The 24,173-nt window shown below is 39.3% G+C and overlaps 1 protein-coding gene across 2 annotated transcripts in view; it reads left to right on the top strand.

Moving 5' to 3' along the window:
* The window catches only part of TAF3 (TATA-box binding protein associated factor 3), a 216,488-nt gene that overhangs the window by 6,204 nt on the left and 186,111 nt on the right, over window positions 1-24,173 (top strand). For both annotated transcript variants that reach the window (XM_062210940.1, XM_062210939.1), the window contains one exon: window positions 126-368. In XM_062210940.1, the coding sequence (XP_062066924.1) occupies window positions 126-368 (243 nt within the window). The remainder of the gene's footprint in view (window positions 1-125; window positions 369-24,173) is intronic.

The following is a 24,173-nucleotide window of genomic DNA, read 5'->3' as shown; positions in this document are numbered from 1 at the left end:
ATACAGCATATTTGATTCTGAGCTTAACACTTTTTACTTAATTACTTAATACTTTTTAAATATTTTAAAAAATACTCAATGGGGTTTTCTTAAAATAATTTCATTTGCTTTTGACTTTGTTTCAGATGGCCGAACAGACCCAATTTTGGACGATGTTGGTGAAGCTTTCCAACTTATGGGGGTTAGTCTACATGAACTAGAAGACTATATTCACAACATTGAACCTGTCACTTTCCCACATCAAATCCCCTCATTTCCTGTTAGCAAGAACAATGTACTGCAGTTTCCTCAACCTGGAAGTAAAGATGCCGAGGAAAGAAAAGAATACATTCCTGATTACATGCCACCCATTGTGTCTTCTCAAGAAGGTTTGTCATTTTGTTTGTTTCTTCCTCCCATACTAACAATTAATGAATTTTTGATCTTAGTTTTTCAGGCTATGCCAATGTGTAAGTTATAAAAGTGCAATAAAAATATTTGAGTGTTGTGTAGAAATTATTCTAACCCTTAGATCAGCAGACTTGCACCTGGGATTACTAGGCAGAACTATTGTGTGATCAAGGTTATGTCTGAAGAGTCATTTATCTCCCTTGTAGGTTTTGAGTAGGGAAGAACAGATTATGGCCACAGAGAGAAACTTTTCAGTAGACATTTGAGGGTACTTCAAAAAGTTCATGGAAAAGTGAAATTAAAAGATAAATTTTGGGCAGACATTGTGGCACAGCAAGTTAAGCTGCCACTTGGGATGCCTGCATCCCATTTTGGAATGTCAGTTCAAGTCACCCCTCTTGCGATTCTTGATACAGCTTCCTGCTGATGCACCTTGGAAGGCAACAGATGATGGCCCTGGTGCTTTGGTCCTTAACCACCCACATGGGAGACCTGGATGGAGTTCCAGGTGCCTGGCTCACCCCTAGCTGTTGATGGCATTTGGAGAGTGAACCAGCAGATGAAAGATCTCTGTCTGTCATTGTGCCTTTCAAATAAATAAGTAAATAAATCTTTAAAAAAGACAAAGTTTATTTTGATGCAAAAAAGCTTTGAAATCCTTACACAGAGAATAATACTTATTTTTCATGAACTTTTTGAAGACCTTTCATATGCATGAATTTCAAACTGTTTTTGTACAAAAATAAACTTATCTTTCAATTCCATCTTCCATGAACTTTTTAAAGTACCCTTGTATTATATAAGAATAGGATATCAAGTAATCTAGAAAAACCTTTGAAAAGAAAAATTGGGTAGCTCTTTTCTTCCCTATTTATTATTAATATGAATTGAATACCATTGATTTTTACTGGGGTTGGGGAGTGAGTTGCTGTGGATATTCACTGATGTTATGCAGATGCATCTCTGGTTTTATGATGAGTAGAAATGTTTGTTTAGTCATATAGAACTTGTGATTATAAAGTAATAATTCGGTACAGCGGTGTATCCTATTGGGGAGTTTTTCTTCCTGTGTGATTTTATTTGTTGATCATTAAGTTCACTAAGATTCTAAAGAGATGAACTTAAGTAATTTGTGGTCTGTAAGTACAGAATATTTTTCATTGTAACAAATGGAAAAGTTGCAATTTCTGTTCTTTTCAGGATTCTAAAATCATAGGTATACTTCAGCACAATGCAGATGATGCCAGAAATAACTTTTATTTATGACTTTTAAAATTCTGATAATATATACGTAAAGCTGACATACCCATTTTTGTGATGTACAGTTCTATAACATTAAGTAGACTCACATTGTGACACTGTCACCACCACCTATCTGCAGAACTTTTCATCTTCCTGTGTTGAAACTCTGCCCCATTAAAATTAGCTCCCCATTCTCCTCTTCCCTCTGCCTGTTCTGGATCATTCATTTTCTGTCTATGAATTGATCCACTCTAGATATCGCTAATAAATTTAGAATCATATAGTCTTTGTCTTTTTGTAATTGGCCTGTCTCACTTAGCATTAAGGTTCTTCCATCTTGTAGCATGTATCAGAAGTTTCTGATACAGGCAGACTGTTACATTATATGTGTTTTCTACCTTTTTGTTCCTTCATTTGTCCCTGGGCATTTGGATTGTTTCTTCCTTTTGGCTCTTGTGAATATACTGTCCCATCAGTGTTGCAATAAGGATTTCTTGCAATTTATTTCTTAAAAGGTCTTGTTCACTTTTTTTTTTTTTTTGACAGGCAGAGTGGATAGTGAGAGAGAGAGACAGAGAGAAAGGTCTTCCTTTTTGCCGTTGGTTCACCCTCCAATGGCCGCCGTGGCCGGCGCATCTCGCTGATCTGAGGCAGGAGCCAGGTGCTTCTCCTGGTCTCCCATGCGGGTGCAGGGCCCAAGCACTTGGGCCATCCTCCACTGCCTTCCCAGGCCATAGCAGAGAGCTGGCCTGAAAGAGGGGCAACCAGGATAGAATCCGGCTCCCCAACTGGGACTAGAACCCGGTGTGCCGGCGCCGCAAGGCAGAGGATTAGCCTGTTGAGCCATGGCGCTGGCCCACTTTTTTTTTTTTTTTTTAAAGATTTTATTTATTTATTTATTTGAGAGGCAGAGTTTGAGAGAGAGAGGTCTTTCATGCACTGGTTCACTCCCTAAATGGCCCTGCAGTGGCCAGGACTGTGTCAGGCTGAAGCCAGGAGCTTCTTCTGGGTCTCCCACACGGGTGCAGGGGCCCAAGGACTTGGGCCATCTTCCACTTCTTTCCCAGGCCATAGCAGAGAGCCAGATCAGAAGTGGAGCAGCCGGGACTAGAACCGGTGCCCGTATGGAATGCTGGTGCTTCAGGCCAGGGCATTAACCCGCTGTTCCACAGTGCTGGCCCTGGTCCTGTTCACTTTAAAAAGCATTTTGAAGTGTTGCTTATTTGTTTCATGGACTAGGTTTGAACTTGGTGTAAGTTGTTTTGCAGTCTGTGTATTTGCGTTGCCTCATCTGAAAAGCTAGGCAAATATTAGATCTCAGTTGAAGAGCTTTGTTTTGAACTGGTGAATCGTCATCAGACACTCTGGGTTTTAGGCACAGTGGACTCTACCGAATAGAGCACAATGCTGTAGTTCAGTTTGCTGAAAATGAAGCATTATATTCGTGCTGGTTAATAGCTGTGATACGTATGGAAAGAACTTGCTGTATAGGCTTTTAGAAAGTTATCGTTTATTGGTTTGAGCCCCTTGGAAATAGACTGCTCAATAGTTTGATTCTTCTCTGATCCAAGTCTTTAGAGATTAATAATGGTTGAAGCCAGGAGTCAGTATCACCAGGACCTAGAGCAGTGCTTCAAACAAAGCATGGCTTCAGGAAGTGTTCTTTAATTGTATTAATCACTACTTGTCATCCCTTGAGTACAGTTCCTTGCTTTTCCTCCTTCCCAGGCCTGTTTATATCATTAACAGCGGGACGTGAAAATCTATAGATGCACCTTGGTTGTCCTCAACTTCCCTTAGCAATTGCTTGAAATTCTGCCCCTCACCAGCCTCCCTGGATTTGTTTGTATTTGCAGCCTATATTGCCTTTAAGAAACTTTTACTATTCTCAAATTCTCTTTAAACTTCATGTTGTCTAATGTCAATATTTTTAATCTTAGAAACCCAGATTGGTTACTCCTTCTCTAGGCAGAAATTTATTTACTTTAAAAATACAACAGATGCATTTAAGTACTGACATTTTCAGGGGGTGGTGCTCTAGGGTATTCAGGGTATTTGGTGCAGTGATAAAGACCCTGCTTGGGATGCCCACTCTGGGCAGGAAGTGGATGATGGCTCATATGGCACATCTGGATAAAGCCACAACCTGAAGCACCTGCATCCCATGTGGGCAGTGGTTTGAGTGCCAAATGCTCCATTTCCAATCCAGCTTTCTGCTAATTTGCCTAGGAAAGCAGTCATCTTCCATTGCTTTCCCAGGCAATTAGCAAGGAGCTGGATCAGAAGTGAAGCAACTGGGTCTCAAACCACCACCCACATGCGAAGCTGGTGTCACAGGTGGCGGCTTGATCTGCTGTGCCACACTACTGGCCTCAATAAATAAATTAAAAAAAAAATTATTTAAAAGAGAGAGAGACCATGGCTTCAGCCTGGCTATTTCTAGTTGCTGTGAGCATTTGGGAATGAACCAGCAGATGCAAGATGTCTTTCCCTCTCTCTCTCTTTCACATAAAAAGAAAATAAATACATTATAGATACCGACATCATTAAAGTAGGCTTTCTTGGCAGAGGCCTAGTAAACCTGGTTGAAAGGAACTCTGTTTTCTCTTACATAGGCCATGAATGTCAGTGATCCTGGAATTTCCTTCTTTGATGTTATCATTGAATATAGTTTATTAATCATCTTAAATATTTTATTATTATTATTATTTAATATTTAAAAGACAGAGTTACAGAAAGAGGGAGAGTCAGAGAGAGATCCTAGAATTCTATCCCTGTCTCTCATGTGTGTGGCAGGGGTCCAAGTACATGGGCCATCTGCTGCCTTCCAGGGCACCTTATCATGGAGCAGCTTGTACTTGAACCAGTACACATATGGGATGCCAGAATCATAGGTAGTGGCTTAGCCCACTGCACCGCAACAGTGGCAACCATCCTAAATGATGAAAGTAGTGCTAATTGATTCATCCATGATATGTCTTATCCTTTCAGAATTAATTTTTGTATTATTTTTGTATAGTTCTGAAATTTTTAGCTTAAGGACTGTTTATAAGTACACAAAATTTATAATTGTACTAAGACAAACATGAATGATGATCACATACTAGGTGAAAAGCTAAGGCATTAAAGGGGAAGAAACTAAAGAAAAAACGCTAATACAGATTGAGCATTCTTTATCTGAAATGCTTGGGACCAGAAGTGCATAGGATTTTTTTTTTTTCCATAAATTGGAACATTTGCATATATAATGAGGTTTCTTGGGCATTGGACCCCAATCCAAACAAAAATCCACTTAAGTTGTTTTTGTTTTTGTTTTGACAGGCAGAGTGGATAGTGAGAGAGAGAGACAGAGAGAGAGGTCTTCCTTTGCCGTTGGTTCACCCTCCAATGGCCGCTGTGGCTGGCGCATCACGCTGATCCGAAGCCAGGAGCCAGGTGCCAGGTGCTTCTCCTGGTCTCCCATGCAGGTGCAGGGCCCAAGCACTTGGGCCATCCTCCACTGCCTTCCCGGGCCATAGCAGAGAGCTAGCCTGGAAGAGGGGCAACCGGGATAAAATCTGGCGCCCCAACTGGGACTAGAACCTGGTGTGCCAGTGCCGCAAGGCGGAGGATTAGCCTGTTAAGCCATGGCGCCAGCCAAAAATCCACTTAAGTTTTTATGTGCCAATTACACATAGTGTGAAAGTAATTTTATTTTGTTTTAAATTTTGTTTATTTTTTTTTTTTCTTTATCGGAAGGGCAGAGAAACAGTGCATGCGAGAGAGCGCTCTAAATTTGTTATGCGATTTGCTCATCACATCTTCTGATTAATAGTTAAATTGTTTAATAATTCTTGGGGTTTTTTTCTGTCTTTTTAAAAACTTTGGGATCAGATTGAAAACTTTGGGTTAATCTTAATCCTTGGTTGATGTACACATTCATCATTGGTCTATGCATAACTTTCATTTATATATTTAATCTTTTAAAATGATATAATAAGTTGTGACAACCTGACTACCCAAAACTAAAGCTGGACTTTGATAATAGACCCATACTTAACTCTTTGATTCCTCTTGTTTTATTATTATCTTTTTAAAGATTTATTTATTTGAAAGGCAGAGTTACGGAGAGACAGAGAGAGAAAAATCTTCCATCCCCAAATGAACTACAATGCCCAGGACTGGGCCTGACTGAAGCCAGGAACCAGGAGCTTCTTCTGGGTCTCCCACATGGGTGCAGGGTCCCAAGTCTTGGATCATCTTCTTCTTTCCTAAGCGTGCTTGCAGGGAGCTGAATCAGAAGTGGGACAACCAGGACTCTAACCGATATCCATATAGGATGCTGGCATTGCAAACTGCAGCTTAACCCACTATACCACATCGCCTGCCCCTCATGTTTTATTTTTATAGCATGCAATAATACATAGTAAAATTCTCTTAAAGTATTATGGTTACCATGTTTAAATACTACTGCTATATCAGACTGGCAGTGAAGGAGTTAATATGCGATCTTAGCTACTGGATTCTGGTTGAAAGTACTATGCTGTAATAAATGTTTGGTTTCTTTTTCTCGATTATTTGAAGCAAAAAGAGAAACTGTATTTAAACTTTTATATGATATAAATTGTAAACATTTTTGGGTCCCACCCTGTGGTAAAGTGGGTAAAGCCCCAGCCTGCGGTGCCAGCATCCCATATGGATGCCGATTCGAGTCCTGGCTGCTCCACTTCCATCCAACTCTCTGCTATGGCCTGGAAAAGCAATGAAAGATGGCCCAAGTCTTTGGGCCACTGCACCTGTGTGGGAGACCCAAAAGAAGCTCCTGGCTCCTGACTTCAGATTGGCCCAGCTCTGGCCATTTCGGTCATTTGGGGAGTGAACCAGCAGATTAAAGACCTTTCTCTCTGGTTTTACCTCTCTCTGTAAGTCTGTCTTTCAAATAAATAAATAAATAAAAATTGTAAACATTTTAAAAGGAAAATAACATAAGCCTTGAGAATGCTGCTTCTCTTTTTCAGCTAACTCTTACGTATTATCTAAGGGCAGAAATATTGCTCATAAGGATGCATTAAGTGCCAGGCAGTACAAGCAGATGCTTATCAAGACCTTTCCCTTTATTCTTGGGAAAAAAATATAAAATGCAATCACATGTTTTCCACTTTTTAAAAAAAGATTTATTTATTTATATGAAAGGTAGAGTTACAGAGAAGAAGAGGCAGAGGGATAGAGAGAGAGAGAAAGAGAGACCTTCCATCCATCCACTCATTTACTCCCCAATGGCAGTAACAGCCAGAGCTGAGCCAGGCCAAAACTAGGAGTCAGGAGCTTCATCTGGGCCTCCCATGTGAGGGCAGGGGCCCAGGCACTTGGGCCATCTTTTGTTGCTTTCCCTGACACATTATCAGGGAGCTGGATTGGAATTGGAGCATCTGGGACTGGAACCATTGCCCATATGGGATGCTGCCACTGCAGGTAGCAGCTTAACTTGCTGTACCACAGCACTCAACTCTGCTTTCCATTTTTTAATATAGTCACACAAGTCAACTTACTCTAATCTGAAATATGTTTTCATAGGTACAGTATTTTAGAAAGCTGTTAAAATTCTGACTAGTGGTACACAGTGTAGTAAGAACTGAGATGAGGAACTTTGGTAATGAGACTGCCTACCATTTCTTTATTTTCCTTTTACATCTTTAAGAGCCATAGAGCCAGATATTGGTCATAAAATATATTAAGCAATGTATTGTCACATGACTATGTTCTTATTAATCATTCAATTTGGTTTATATTAAAGCATTGATGTGTCTTGTTACTTAGAATCTTTTTTTTTAATTTAAAGATTGATTTTATTTATTTGAAAGAGTTAGAGAGATAGAGACAGAGAGAGAGAGAGATCTTCCATCTGCTGGTTCATTCCCCAGATGGCTGCAACGGTTGGGAGCAGATCCGAAGAAAGGAGCCTGTAGCTTCTTCCATGTGTGTGCAGGGGCCCAAGGACTTGGGCCATCCTCTTCTGTTTTTCCAGGCACATTATCAGGGAGCTGGATCAGAAGTGGCGCAGCCAAGACTTGAACTGGCGTCCATATGGGATGCTGGCGCTGCTGGCTGGGGCTTTAACCTGCTGCAGCACAGCACCAGCCCCTGCTTATAACTCTTGAATGCTTTGGAGAATATGCAAGAAGAGTGGCCAGGAGTGGTTACAGTAGAAAACGTGGACTTCAGAGTCATTCAGATAAGACTTAAGTAATTAATGAGTATGTAGTCTTTCCGAGTAGCTTTACCTTTCTGAACTTCATATTTGTCATCCATAAAATAGGTGTAATAATACCTACCATATCAGTGGCAGGGAGGATTAAGTGAGATTTTATAGGACAGTTATATGAAATAGAAAAATGCTTAACTTGTAGCCACTTAATAATGAATATTAATTCTTTTTTTTTTTTAGATTTAGTTTTTTTATTTGAAAGTCAGAGTTACACAGAGAGAGGAGAGAGAGAGAGAGAATGAGAGAGATAGGTCTTCCATCCAATGGTTTACTCCCCAGTTGGCCGCAACTGCTGGAGCTGTGCTGATCTGAAGCCAGGAACCCAGGAGCTTCTTCCGGGTTTCCCATGTGGATGCAGGGGCCCAAGGACTTGGGCCATCTTCTACTGTTTTCCCAGGCCATAGCAGAGAGCTGGATTGGAAGTGGAGCAGCTGGGTCTCGAACCAGCGCCCATGTGGGATGCTGGCGCTTCAGGCCAGGGCATTAACCCGCTGCACCACAGCGCTGGCCCCGAATATTAATTCTCTTTCAATTTCTCCTTCCTTACTTTTTAAACAAATTTTATTTATTTATTTGGAAGGCAGAGTTACTCAGAGATCTTCCATCTGTTCATTCACTTTCTAATGGCCACAATAGCTAGGGCTGGGTCAGGCTGAAGCCAGGAGCCAAGAACTCCATGCAGTTCTCTCATGTGGGTTGCAGGGACCCAAGCATATGGGCCATCTTATGCTGCTTTCCCAGGCGCATTAACAGAGAACTAGATTGTAAATGGAGCTGCCAGGACTTGAACTGGCACTCATATGGGATGCTAATGTCACAGGCAGTGGCTTAATCCACTGTGCCACAATGCCAGCCCCTCCTTCCTCATTTCTTCTTTCTTTTTTTTTTTTTTTTTTAAAGATTTTATTTATTTACTTAAGAGGCAGAGTTACAGACAGAAAGAGAGGTCTTCCATCCACTGGTTCACTCCCCAAATGCCCGCAATGGCTGGAACTGGGCCAGTCTGAAGCCAGGGCTCAGGAGCTTCCCTTGGGTCTCCTACACAGGTTCAGGAGCCTGGGCCATCTTCCACTGCTTTCCAAGATTATTAGCAGGGAGCTGGATTGGAAGTGGAACAGCTGGGATTTGAACCAGTGCCTGTATGGGATGCCGATGCCGCAGATGGATGCTTAACCCAGTACCTCACAGTGCCGGCCCTGTCCTTCCTCACTTTTAAGAAGTTACTTTTGAATTCAGATGTAGTGTACATTTCTGAAATGTCTTTACAATAAGAACAAAGGTAAAACAGTAAAACATCAGGTGCTTAGACTCTCAGGGAACCTATACCTGACAGCTGGGCTGGGGTTGCAGCTTGACTGAAGAGCTGTTTGATTATCAGCAATGTAAAGATGAGAGAGGAGGATGAGATGATACAAGAAAATTCTTGCCCACTGTATCTGATTATATCTGTTTAGAAATGAGACCACTCTGAAAATATTTTATACATGCCCTTTTTTGCTTAGACTGTTACAGTTTTGATGGTTGGCACCCAGTGTATTTTATCCAAGAAAATTCTCTTCCTAGTTTGCCATACTTATTTTCAGAGTCACACTAATATCTTTTCTTTTTTTCCTGCTTCTTTTATTGTGCTAAGCAGTGTCTGAAAACAATGTTCTGTGCCAAAGTCTTTGGTTCGCAGAGTGCAATCACTAGATCACTGGTCAGTGAGGGTCCCCTGGTGGTGTGTTGACTGCTTCAAAATGTTCACATGAGAAAGAAAAGAGAAATACAAACAATCACTGTGTTTTATTTATTGTAGGAAACTTGCCACCCTCAACCTATACTTGATAAAGATACCATGATATTGCTTCTTTCAGGATTTAGATTTTAATAATTTTACACAGAATTTTTAAAGGAATAGTTGTAGATTTATAGAAAAAAAAAGCTGATGGTACAAGCGTTCTTTTACATTCTATACCCAGTTCCCTTATTATTATGTTACCCAAGTATAATGTACTTGGTATAATTAATTAACCAAAATTGGTATGTTATTATTAACTAATGTTTGTATTTTATTCAGATATCCTTGGTTTCCACTTGATGTCTCTTCTCTGTCACAGGAACCCACCCAGGATACTCATACATTTGGTTTTGTGTCTCTTTAGACTTCTCTTGACTGAGAGTTTTTCAGGCTGTTTTGGGTTTTGATGACTTGGACAATTTTGAGAATTTGTTCAGCTGTATCAGAAAGTGCCTCTTTATTGGAATTTTTCTGTTTCTCTTGTAATTAAACTGGAGAATATGAGTTTTGAGGTAGAAAAGTAAAATAGTGTATTAAGGATATAACCCTATGGGACTAGTGTTGTAGGATGGTGGGTAAAATCACCCACTGCCTGTGATGCCAGGATCCCATATGGGCTCCAGTTTGAGTCCTGGCTACTGCATTTTGGATCCAGCTCCCTGCTAATGGCCTGGGAAAAGCAGCAGCAGATGGCCCAAATGTCTGGGCCCCTGTCACCCATGTGGGAGACCTGGAAGAAGCTCCTGGCTGGCTTCTGGCCTTTGTGGCCATTTGAGTAGGGAACTAGCAGATGGAAGATCGATCTCTCTCTCTTTAACTCTGCCTTTCACATAAATAAATAAATATTTTGGGGAAAAGATGGATATAAAGATTTATTTGAAAGGTAGAGTTACCGAGCGAGAGGTTTGTTAGGTTTCTCTACTGTAAAATTACTTTTCCTCCTCTTCCCATAATATACTCTTTGGAAGAAAAGTCACTATGTACAGCCCAAGTTTAAGGAATGGGGAGTTAAGCTCTCTGCCTTTGGTGGTGGAATATCTGTGTAAATTATTTGAAACTCCACATGAAGATTTTTCTCCCCCCTTCCCACCCCGAGATTTCTATTTTTATTGTGAAGCCCTTTAACCATTTACAGGTTTGAAACAAATTAACAAAGTGTAATCTAAGCTTGTTGAGCAAAATGTATTGCCCAAGTATTTGAGGATATTTCAAAAGCTTCAAGGAAGAATGCAATTAAAAGATAAGTGTAGAAGCTAGCATTTGACCTAGTAGTTAAGACACCAGGGAAGATGCCTGTGTCCAATATCAGAGTGCCTACATTTGATTCCTGCCTTTGGTTTCTAAGACCAACCTCCTGCCCATGTGGACCCTGGGAGGCAGCAGTTACTTGAGCACTCAAGTATTTGGGTCCCTGCCACCTACATGGGAGAGCTGGTTTGAGTTCTCAGATACTAGTTTCAGCCCAGCTCAGTTATTGGCCATTGTGGACATTTAGGGAGTGAACCAGTGATGGGAGTTGTGTCTACCTGCCTCTGTGTCTTTCTGCTTTTCAAGTTAAAAAAAAAAAAAAAAGATTATTTTGACACGAAAATTTTTCATATACACATTTTTCATGATTTTTTTTTTTTAATAATTTGAGAAGGCACAGACAGAGCTCCTATTCACTGGTTTACTCTTCACATGCCTGCAACAGCCACGTTGGGGCTGGGACTGGAGTCAGGAGCTAGGAACTCAAAATCTCCCACACTTATGTACAGACTCAAGCACTTGAGCCATCACTTACTTCTTCCCAGAGTCTCCATTAGCAGGAATTGGAATCGGGAGCAGAGCTGGAATCAAACTTAGGCCGCCAAACCAATTCTCTTTACACAGATTTGTCTATTTATTTGGGAGACACAGACAGACAGATCCCATCTGCTGATTTATTCCCCCAAATACCCGTAATTGCTGGGGTTGGGCCAGGACTGAAGCTGGGAGCTTGAAAATCAATCCACGTCTTCCACATGGGTGGCAGGAATCCAGTGCCTTGAGCCATCATTGCTCTCTGCCAGGGTTTGCAGGAATCTGGAGGTGGGTGTATGAGATGCAGGCATCTCAGCTGGTAACTTATCTGCTAGCCAGGTGAAAACATCTGTTTTCTACCCCCCATAAACTTTTTTTGGAGATTTATTTTATTTTATTCATGTGAAACAAAGAATCACACACACACGCAGAGAGAGAGGGAGAGAGAGAGAGAAATCTTCCATCTTCTGGTTCACTCCTCAAATGACCACATTGGTCAGGAGTGGGCCAAGTCAAAGCCAGGAGCCAGGAATTCCATCACCCGTGTGGATGACAGGGGCCCAAGTACTTGGGCTATATTCTGCTGCTTTTCCAGGCGAATTAGCAGGGAGCTGGATTGCAAGCAGAGCTGGGAGTCAAACAGGTGCTCTGATACAGGATGCTGACATCACAGACAGTGGTTTAACCTGCTGTGCTCCCTCATCCAATGAACTGATTGAAGACCCCTGGTATTAGGTTTGAAGTAAAAGGTTCTCACTTTTCTCCTAGTCCCATTTTCCAGAAAGAACTTAAACAGGTGTGAATCCTAGATCTATCCATGTGCAACTTTTAGACTCCAGACACAAGAAACTTCATGCACTTTAATACCTACTATTTCTTTCTCAATCTGTGGCAATCACAACTTTTACTCCCATTCTTTTCTTACACCAGCTCCCCTTAAAATCACCAATTACTACCTAAGTGGCTGACCTAAAGGACATTTAATCTTTTTAGTCATTTCCCAGTGTAACAAACAGAACTTTACCAGCTTTCTCAAAAGTCTTCTCCATACTCAACTCCAAACACAGCCCTATCTTCCTCCCTCCAAAAATAACCACTATCCTGACTTCATGGGAATTTCTTTCTTTGCTTTCTTTTGCTTCTCTACTGTCAGCCAAATGTATATCCCTAGACACATTAACTGAATATTCCTCACACACACACCTGGTATTTTAATTTGCAGTCCCTAAACTCCCATTCCTTGTGTTGTCTTAGAATTAGTTTGTTAAAGAATATGGATCATTTTATTTCCAGGGAGTTTCTCCACGGTTGAATTTTGTTGCTGTGCACTCATAGGGCAGTTCAATATGTTTTTTCTAAATTGGCAGTGAGAATCTGAGACTTGACCACTCAGATATGATGCTTTGGTACTTTTGGTAAAATGTAAGTAATATTGTGTTTCTTCATCAGGAGGCTAAAAGTGTCTGATTTTCACTTAAAAAAATTTTTTTTTCTTGGTATTGATGGTGAATGCCTAGGTCCATTAATTCTTCAGATATTGCCAAGTAATAATGTTCTGTCTCTTTGTTTTTATTTCATTTCTTTGTTGGAATAATTTCATAAGAAGTTTTCTCATTTACTATATAAGTAACTTAGTGGTATAGTTCTTGTAGTGAAAGCAGGATGAATGCTTGTTTTCTTTTTTTAAGTTACCCTATTTTATTATTTTTAAGCTATACACAATCTTCAGTCGTTTTTTATCAAGGAACTTTACTTTGGATTTCCTTTGTACTTTTATTGGGAGATTTTTCTTCTTTAGTTTCTTTCGTAGTGATGACCATGTTTCTGTGTTTCTGTGTGCAGCACATCCTTAAGCATCTTCTGCAAGACTGGATGGGTGGTGACAAATTGTTTCAATTTTGTTTGTCATGGAAGCGCTTTATTTCAACCTTTGTTCATAAATGAGAGCTTTTCAGGGTATAGTGTTCTGGGTTGAGAGCTTTTTACTCTATTTTTTTTTTTTTAAAGATTTTATTTATTTATTTATTTATTTGAGAGGTAGAGTTACAGACAGTGAGAGGGAGAGAAAGAGAGAAAGGTCTTCCTTCTGTTGGTTCACCCCCTAAATGTCCACAACGGCCGGAGCTGCGCCAGTCCGAAGCCAGGAGCCAGATGCTTCTTACCAGTCTCCCACGTGGGTGCAGGGGCCCAAGCACTTGGGCCATCTTCTATTGCTTTCCCAGGCCATAGCAGAGAGCTGAATTGGAAGAGGAGCAGCCAGGACTAGAACCGGCACCCACATGGGATGCCGGCGCTGAAGGCAGAGGATTAACCTACTGTGCCATAGCACCAGCCCCAACAGTTCTTTACTCTTAAGACTTGGGCCAGCGCCATGGCTCACTAGGCTAATCCTCTGCCTGCGGCGCCGGCACACCAGGTTCTAGTCCCGGTTTGGGCGCCGGATTCTGTCCCAGTTGCCCCTCTTCCAGGCCAGCTCTCTGCTGTGGCCCAGGAGTGCAGTGGAGGATGGCCCAAGTGCTTGGGCCCTGCACCCCATGGGAGACCAGGAGAAGCACCTGGCTCCTGGCTTCGGATCAGCGGGTGCGCTGGCCGCAGTGCGCTGGCCATTGGAGGGTGAACCAATGGCAAAAGGAAGATCTTTCTCTCTGTCTCTCTCTCTCACTATCCACTCTGCCTGTCAAAAAAAAAAAAAAAAAGAAAAGAAAAGAAAAGGCCGGCGCCATGGCTCAACAGGCTAATCCTCCGCCTTGTGGCGCCGGCACACCGGGTTCTAGTCCCGGTCGGGGCGCCGGATTCTATCCCGGTTGCCCCTCTTCCAGGCCAGCTCTCTGCTATGGCCCGGGAAGGCAGTGGAGGATGGCCCAAGTGCTTGGGCCCTGCACCCGCATGGGAGACCAGGAGAAGCACCTGGCTCCTGCCTTCGGATCAGCGCGATGCGCTGGCCGCAGCGGCCATTGGAGGGTGAATCAACAGCAAAAAGGAAGACCTTTCTGTTTCTCTCTCTCTCTCTCACTATCCACTCTGCCTGTCCAAAAAAAAAAGACTTGGAATATATCTCGCCATTCTATTCCAACCTGTAGGGTTTCTGATGAGAAGTCTGTCTATTTGGAGATCCCCTGAAAGTAATCTGGCATTTCTCTCGTGCACATTTTAGATTATTTTCTTTATTTTTACTGTGGAGAGTTTGATTACAATGTGTTGTGGTGAAGATCTTTTCTGGTCATGTCTATTATGAATTCTTTGTGCTTCCTATATTTGAATGCTCCTTTCTTAATCCAAATTAGGAAAGTTTTCTGTTATTATTTCACCAAAAGGGCATTCTAATCCTTTCTCTCTTTACACGCCTTCAAGAACTCCTAGAACCTCAAGGTTGGGTTGTTTGATAGTCTCCTGTAGATTCCCAACAGTGTTTTTTAGTTTTCTGATTTTTTCTTGTGTTTGGTCTGATTATATATCAGATTATATATATATTATATATCAAATTATATATAATTTCCTGTGCTTTGTCTTCTAAGTCGAATATTCTTTCTTCTGCTAAGGCTTTCCACTGCAGTTTTTATTTGTTCTATTGAATTCTTCATTTCCAAAATTTCATTTTGATTTCTAAGATCTCCGTTTCATGGGAGAAATTTTCTTTCATGTCATGTATGGATTTCATTAGTTCGTGCATTTGCTTCTGATTACTACTAAGTAATCCTAAGATCAATTGTTTGAATTCTATTTCTGGCATTTCTTCAGTCTCATCATCTTCACAATGTAGTGTTGAGGGTATCATATTATCTTCCTTATTCTTGTTTCTTGAATTGGTGCATATGTTATTAGGTATTTGTCTTGTTTTCATTTTATGTAGTCGGTTTTAAAGATAATGAATATGAATATGATAATAAATTTGTTCCTTGCCACCCTTAGGAAGTGTCTTAAAAAATTTTGTTTTGAACTCATGGAATTAAGCATATTTGTTAGATTTCATTCATTACAATGCTTACTCTTATTGCAACTCTGATTGTCCCATTTTTGGCCAATGGCAGCTTCCTCAGTCTGGCTCTGGTACTCTTTGATAACATTTTTACTCTCCAAGGTATCAAAATGTTTTAAACTCATCTTGTATATTTATGTCCTATGTTGGAATCAATTCCATAAAGCCCTAGCTTCTTGGGAAATAGCATTATCAAATTTTTTTAAAAAGTTATTTTTAGTTGTAAGTTGAGGAGCAGCCATTTAATTTGGTGGTTAAGATGCCCCATAAAGGGCCAGTGTTGTGGCATAGTAGGCTAAGCCTCTGCCTGTGTTGCCGTCATCCTATATGGGTGCCGGTTCTAGTCCTGGCTGCTGTTCTTCCAATCCAGCTCTCTGCTATGACCTGGGAAAGCAGTAGAAGAGGTCCAAGTGCTTGGGCCCCTGCACCCACATGGGAGACCCAGAAAAAACTCCTGGCTCCTGGCTTTGGATAGGCCCAGCTCCAGCCATTGTGGCCATTTGAGGAGTGAGCCAGTGAATGGAAGACCTTTCTCTCTGTCTCTCTCTCAGTAACTCTACCTCTCAAATAAATAAATAAAATCTTTAAAAAAAAAATGCCCCATCAGAGTACCTTGTTCAATTACTGGCTCCAGTTCCCTGGGAGGCAGTGGTGATGTCTCAAGTAATTAGGTTCCTGCCACCCATATGGTGGACCTGGACTGTGGTTTCAACTCCTGGCTTCTGCCCTGGCCAACTCCAGCTGTTGGAAGCATTTGGGCAGTGAACTAGCAGATAGGGGTGTTCTTTCTCTCTTTCTTTCACATAAGTAAATAAATAACAACAGGGATTTGTTTTTAAAATTTTAAATTGACAAAGTATAGTTGCCTCTATTTATGGGATACAAAAGTAATGTTATAATTTGTCTTTTTAAGATGAGAATTTATTTCAGAGATTTTTGAAAGGTACAATACATTATTATTGTATTTTCCATACTGTGCAATATATCTTAGAGGAAAAAAAAGTTATGCCTTTTTCTGACTGAAGCTTTTTACCCTTTGATCATCACCTCCCTGTTTCCTTCACCTCCCAGCCTCAGATCATCACTATTCTAGTTGCTTCTCTGAGTTTGATTGTTTTAGATTCTGTATATAAGTGAGAACATGTGGTGTTTGTCTTTCCCTGTCTTATTTCACTTAGCATAATGTTCTCCAGTTCCATCTATGTTGTCAAAATGACAAACTTTCTTTCTTTTAAAAGGCTATATAATATTCCACGGTTTATATTTAGTTCACATCTTCTTTATCCTTGCATTCACTGATGGACAGTTAGGTTGATTCCACATCTTGGCTTTTGTGAATAGGACTGCAGTGAGTTAACATGGGAGTGCAGATATCTGTTTGACATAGTGATTTCAAATCCTTTACATAAATACCCTGAAGTAGGATTGCTGAATCATACGGTTGTTCTATTTTTAGATCTTCTGAGGAACCTCTATACTGTTTTCCGTGATGGCCATGCTAATTTACATTGTTACTGACAGTATACAAGGGTTTGCACATCCTCCCTCATCCTCACCATCTTTCATCTGTTTGATAATAACTTTTCTTACACGTGGGAGGTGGTATGTCATTATGGTTTCAGTTTGCATTTTCCTAATAATTATTGACATTGAGCATTTTCTCCTTGATCAGTGGGTCATTTGTATGTCTTCATTTGAGATGTGGCTAATCCATTTTCTTTTTTTCTTTCTTTTTTTTTTTTTTTTTTTTTTTTTTGGACAGGCAGAGTGGATAGTGAGAGAGAGAGAGAAACAGAGAGAAAGGTCTTCCTTTTTGCCATTGGTTCACCCTCCAATGGCCGCTGCGGCCAGCGCATCTCGCTGATCCGAAGCCAGGAGCCAGGTGCTTCTCCTGGTCTCCCATGCGGGTGCAGGGCCCAAGCACTTGGGCCATCCTCCACTGCCTTCCCAGGCCATAGCAGAGAGCTGGCCTGGAAGAGGGGCAACCGGTATAGAATCCAGCGCCCCGACCGGGACTAGAACCCGGTGTGCCGGCGCCGCAAGGTGGAGGATTAGCCTGTTAATCCACGGCGCTGGCCATCCATTTTCAATTGGATTATTGGTTTTCTATCTAAAGAGTTGAGTTCCTTTTGTATTTTGGATATTAATCACTTATCAGAGGTGTGACTTCCAAATATTTTCTCCCAATCTGTAGGTAGTTTATTCACTCTAGTAATTGTTTCCTTGTTATACAGAAGCTTTTTATTTTGATGTAATCCCATTTATCTACTTTTACATTTGTTGCCTATGCTTTTGTAGTTTTTTCACATTTTCTTTTGGTCGTTTTACAGTTTTAGATCTTATATGTAAGTCTTTAATCCATTTGAGTTGATTTTTGTATATGGTGTGAGATAAGGGCCCAGTTTTTTACTTCTGGATGTATATGAATATCCAGTTTTTCCATAATATGTCCACTAAGAATACTTATAACTTGGCTGGTCATTGTTTCTAGGCAATGATAAGTATTTATTGTATATATGTACATGTACATAGGTGTGTAGACAGACAAGTAGAGTATCATATGGATTCATATAGATATTTCTGACTCAAACTCAGTGTTACAGAATTTTTGCCTTTTATAATATATCAGTAAATTTTTTTGATACCAAGAATAATGGTTCTCAGGTATAAAGAAGATAAAAACTATTTCATAATTACTCATTTGCTTTATCCAAGATTATACATGCAAAATCCATACTAATACTGTCATTCATGATTAGTGAAATAGGTAAAAAAAATTTTGTCCTTAGGCTATACCAGTTTACTAAATTTTACTAGTTTTCAATATTGCACCATATATATGATGCAGTTCACATGGCTACTTTCTTTAATTCAGTCTCATCATTTCTGAGTTTTGTAATTTTGATTTGTGTTCTTTCATGTTTTTTAGAACATTTTAAAATAAAACTTTACAGTATTCATCTTTTTCTTAATGTGTTTCATTGTACTTTAATTTAGTATTTAATATTTTTCTTTATAAATTATATATGTGAGTATACTTTTAACATTTAAAGCTAATTCAGAGTAGTTTTTCAAACTCTTTTTTATAAGATTTATTTATTTGAAAAAAGAGAGACATAAAAAGAGATCTTTAGGCCGGCACCACGGCTCACTAGGCTAATCCTCCCTGGTTGCAGGGCCAGATTCTGTCCCTGGTTGCTCCTCTTCCAGGCCAGCTCTCTGCTGTGGCCCGGGAGTGCAGTGGAGAATGGCCCAGGTCCTTGGGCCCTGCACCCACATAGGAGACGAGGAGGAAGCACCTGGCTCCTGGCTTCAGATTGGCACAGTGTGCTGGCCACAACGCACCGGCCATAGTGGCCACCTGGGGGGTGAACCAACGGTAAAGGAAGACCTTTCTCTCTGTCTCTCTCTCTCTCTTACTGTCTAATTCTGTCAAATATATATATTTATTATTTATTTGAGAGGTGGAGTTACAGTGAAAGGGAGAGACAGAGAGGTCTTCCATCTACTGATTCACTCCCCAAATGCAACAGCCGGAGCTGGGCTGATCTGAAGCCAGAGGCCAGGAGCTTCCTCCAGCTCTCCCACATGGGTATAGGGGCCCAAGCACTTGGGCCATCTTTCACTGCTTTCCCAGGCCATAGCAGAGAGCTGGATTGGAAGAGGAGCAGCTGGGACAGGAACTGGTGACAGAGGATTAACTTACTCTGCCATAGCTCCGGCCCCTTCCATTGCTTTTTGATTATGTATTTTAGTTTTACTGATCTATTTTTTCTAACTTTTAATCTTAGACTTTTTTATTTTAAATAATACTTAAATGTAGTTATTTGTATATAATTTTACTATAAGAAAAATGTAATGTTTTTCTCTCTCTACCTATACCATATCTATCTTTCTGTCTCACTATGAGCACTGTGATAAATTGTGTTGCAGTGTTGATTAACTGTTGGTATTTTATGCTTATTATTTATGCCTTGTGTACAATTTGTGCATATTAATTGATAATTTCTCTCATATAGTCAAACTTGGGTTTAGCTTATAATTAATTTTTATCAGATATTATGTAGTAAAAATGTTATTTAGATATACCCTGCTGTTATACTATTTATTAATTATCCACTTTACTCTTGACTTAAAATTCTTTAGTATAAATAAGAAAATTGATTTCCTGTTTTTAAATATGGAAGGGATTACAGTTCAGTAGGTGGCACTCTTTCCTTTTCTGTTAGTGTTAATGAATATCCAAATAAAATGCAAAATGCAAAAATGTTTTCAAAATCTTGAGAAGGCACATATAACTTAAACTATTGTGTGTTGTTTTAGAAAGGATAATAACAGTTTCTTAAGTAATTTACCTTCTGTGGAACTTTGTTACAACAGTTCCATATGAATGAACACAATAATTATTTGTTTTGAGGAAATTTGTGTATGGAGAACAGAATTTCATTTAGGATGGCTTTATGTTATACTTCCTGAAACTCTAGATTTTCTTGGCAAAAATGAAATTTTTATTCATTATTATCTACTTTTCCTTGATTTTTTTTCATGATGTTTTGATTTTTAAATATTGTCATCGAAGACGCATTAGAAGATACTTTAAAAATTAACACACTTCTCCCAAACTAATAGCAGCTTTCCTATTTTTATTACATTCATTTCTTTTTCTATAATGAAATGAGTATTTGGCTATTTGAACTAGTTAATACAACTTAGATTTGCTCTTTTTACTCAACATTATTTATATTGTTTTTACATCCTAATGTACTCTATGTATTTTCCAAGATCCTGCATCCTTTTTATATTTCCCATTTTTTAGAGAATGTACCATAATTTACTTAGCCATTCTCTTATTATTGGGCATTTTTAATATTTTAGAAATTACAGTATTACATTAGACATCTTTGTACATATTTTCTTTCATATTATTTCCTTATGATAAATTCCCAGGGTAGAAGTTTTTAGATCAAAGTTATAAACACATTTTATGGTTTTTGACACACATTGCTTTCCAAAAGAATTGTATCAGTTTACAGTGCCATAATGAATGTATGATTATGCCAGGATCCTAGCAGTCTTCACTGGAATTGAATTTCAAAGTATAATTTTTTTTTCACTTGTGTAGATTAAATACTTTGGGGATGGTGGTAATTTTATTTTTAAAATTTTAGTTGAAATGTGGGAACCATAAAAACTCCCATGGGAGTATAATAACCACTGTTATCTTAATTTTTTAAAAAGACTTATTTATTTATTTATTTGAATGCCAGAGTTACAGAAAGAGAAGGAGGGGCGGAGAGACAGAGAGAGAGAGAGAGAGAGAGAGATCTTCCATCCACTGGTTTATTCCCCAGATGGCCACAGTGGTTGGTATTGGGCCAGGCGAAAGCCAGAAGCCAGGAGCTTTATCCAAGTCTCCCATGTGGGTACAGGGGCCCAAGCCTTTGGGCCATCGTCTGCTGCTTTCTTGGGCACATTAGCAGGGAGCTGGATTGGAAGTGGAACATCCTGGACACAAACCTGTGCCCATGTGGGATATTGGCATTGTAGGTCATGGTTTTATCTGCTAATCCACAATGCTGGTCCTGTTATCTTGATTTAATTCTCCAAATCTTTGTTTATGTGTATGTGTGCACACAGTTCCCATTTTAGCATAGCTTAATTATAGTATATAATTTTATATACTGTATTTGTCATTTAATTAATGTGACATATGCTAGCTATTGACATTTCTATTTGGTAAACAGTACTAAACGTAGGGGTGAACAGGAAATGTGTAAGGTGGAATGAAATGATTTGACTTGGATGATTCTGTAAGTCATGATAGAGTTGTGGATACAAGAATATATTTAGGGGGGCTGGCATTGTGGCCTGGTGGGTTAAGCTGCCACCTGTGATGCAACATCCATATGGGCACCAATTTGAGTCCGGCTGTTCCCACTTTTGATCCAGCTCCCTACTAATGGCCTGGGAAAAGCAAGGAAGATGATTCAAGTATGTAGGCCCCTGCAACCCACATGGGAGACCCAAATGAAGTTTGTGGCTTTGGTCTGTCCTGGCCCAGCTGTGGCCATTGGGGCCATTTGAGGAGTGAAACAGCAGATGAAAGATCTTCTCTCTGTAACTCTGACTTTCAAACAAATGAATATCTTAAATATACATATAAAATTTATAAATATCTTATATATATTTAGAATAGAGATTAAAATGGAGATGTGCAAGTTTGTTAGATATGTTTTTCTGAAATGCTTAGTTAATATCTGAGGGTATATGTTTATAACAGTTAGCTGTTCAGATTTAGAGTGAAAGTTGAGAGTTCTCATCTCTCATCTGAAGTAAAAGTGAACATTATCCCATGTTGCTCTATAGCCTTTATGACCATCTTTTCAAATAGCTGTATGATAGGCCATTCCCCCAGTGTTGAATATTTAGGCCTCTTCTAATTTTTAACTTATATGAATACCATTGCAAAACTTTTTATTCATACAACTTTCTCAGTATTTTAGAATATTTCTTACAATTGAGTTGAAAAAGTTTGATTACTAACATTAAAAAGTATGGGCTTTATGCATGGGAGACCAGGAGGAAGCACCTGGCTCCTGGCTTCAAATCAGTGCAGCGCGCCGGCTGTAGCAGCCATTTAGGGGGTGAACCAATGGAAGGAAGACCTTTCTCTCTCTCTCTCTCTCTGACTGTCTAACTCTGCCTGTCAAAAAATAAAAAATAAAAATAAAAAAAGTATGGGGTTTAAAGAATAATTTTTGTAAAATCCCTTTTAAAAGTTTTGTTAATTTATTATACCATTGGTAATATAGGATATGCAAATTTTTGTAAAATCCCTTTTAAAAGTATTGTTAATTTATTATACCATTGATAATAGGATATGCATTGTATTCATTTAAAATAATACTTCTAACTTAAAAGACATTGATTTGCATTTTTTATTTTTAGTTTATTGGTACTAACATTTAACTTAATTGAAGAAGATGTGTTTTTAACTCTTGGTGTACTCATTAAGGTCTATTGGCCCCGATTTTTGTTTTTGAGTTTTGTCTTTTTAACAATTTTGACTATTTGAAAGGATTGGCCTTTTGTGATTTTTATTGTTTCTTAGAGGTTGTCAAAAGAGCAAAGAGAAAATTTGTCTTTTAAAAAAACTGAAAAATGAAAAATGCTCACTCTGACTTGCCATTCTTACATGTCCATTGGATTCTTTCATAAGCCTAAGGCATGAGATTTTAGGAATCATATTTTCCCACATCTTGAAGCATTTTAGCACTTTGTCATCATAGGAATTTATTATTCATCAGTTATCCCCAAATATACTTTAAAAAGAGTAAAATAATAAGAAAATGGAAAATTATTAAATTGCTTGTATAAGGATGAACCTGTCATCCTTCATTTTTCTTACAGTTGAACTCAGAATATTACATTTCAAGGATATATTTAAAAGGACTGGAAATACCATTTTTTAGTCTACTTTTAGCTTTCATTTGAATACAGTTGAAAATTTTATTCTTTTGTTTTCCACTTGTTTAAAGGGAAAGGAGAAAATAGATGTTTTGGCCAGCACCGTGGCTCAATAGGCTAATCCTCTGCCTGCGGCGCCGGTACAGCAGGTTCTAGTCCCGGTCGGGGCGCCGGATTCTGTCCCGGATGCCCCTCTTTCAGGCCAGCTCTCTGCTGTGGCCAGGGAGTGCAGTGGAGGATGGCCCAGGTCCTTGGGCCCTGCACCCGCATGGGAGACCAGGAGAAGCACCTGGCTCCTGGCTTCGGATCAGCGCGATGCGCCAGCTGCAGCGCGGTGGCCATTGGAGAGTGAACCAACGGTAAAGGAAGACCTTTCTCTCTGTCTCTCTCTTTCACTGTCCACTCTGCCTGTCCAAAAAAAAAAAGAAAAAAAAAGAAAATAGATGTTTTATAATTATTGGAAAATCTAAGTAAATGCAAAGAGATAGCATTTCTGATCTTTGATGTTCCTGATGATGTAATTGATCATAATATATGAAATTTCAAAGCATAGGTCTTCAGATGACAACATCCTAGATGAATTTTCTTAAACTCAGAATTGATGTGTTTTTTAGGCCAAAAAAACAATGTGGTTTCTTGTCTAGTCATTCATCAAGAACTTTATCATGCAATAATAAATTTTGTGATAACCTAAATCATCCTATTTTGAAAGGATAAATAATGGTAGTTTTTCACATTTTACACTGTTATGTGCCATATTTACATGACAAAAGGGTTTTGAAAGGTTTACCTTCTTAAAATATCTTATAAAATCATTTTCACTATTCTTTTATATATAATAATGTAAATTATTTCTAAAATGGCTTAAAATAATATAAAGGTTCCATTGAACCCATATGTTAAATGGTAATGGCTATTCTTCCTGATACACTGAGGGTTAAAGTAAAAAAAAAAATTTGTCAGTTTCAATGGCATTATTACATTTTAACACTTCCTTTAGTGCATAACCCTAATTATGTCTGACAGACACAATTGGGAATAGTTAGAAGGAAATAGTAATTCTGGACCAATCAGCAGTGGAATGAAAAACTCAGGAAGTCCCAGTGCCATGGTAAAGGAGCAAAACTCATTTTTCATTTCCTTTCATGTACAGTGTGTTCAGATTAACTTTAAAGGAGAGTGAGATGTAGGTGGGAAGATTTTTGTCTACTCTTGAGTGTTACCTATGTGTGGAGCCCATCTCAGCAGGCAACCAGTCATCAGCTAACTAACCTTTCCAGGTCCCTTGACAG

The sequence above is a fragment of the Lepus europaeus genome, chromosome 14 (assembly GCF_033115175.1).
Source record: "Lepus europaeus isolate LE1 chromosome 14, mLepTim1.pri, whole genome shotgun sequence".
Lineage (NCBI taxonomy): Eukaryota > Metazoa > Chordata > Mammalia > Lagomorpha > Leporidae > Lepus > Lepus europaeus.
The sequence above is the reverse complement of the archived record's forward strand: the minus strand, read 5'-3'. Positions and strand labels throughout refer to the sequence as shown.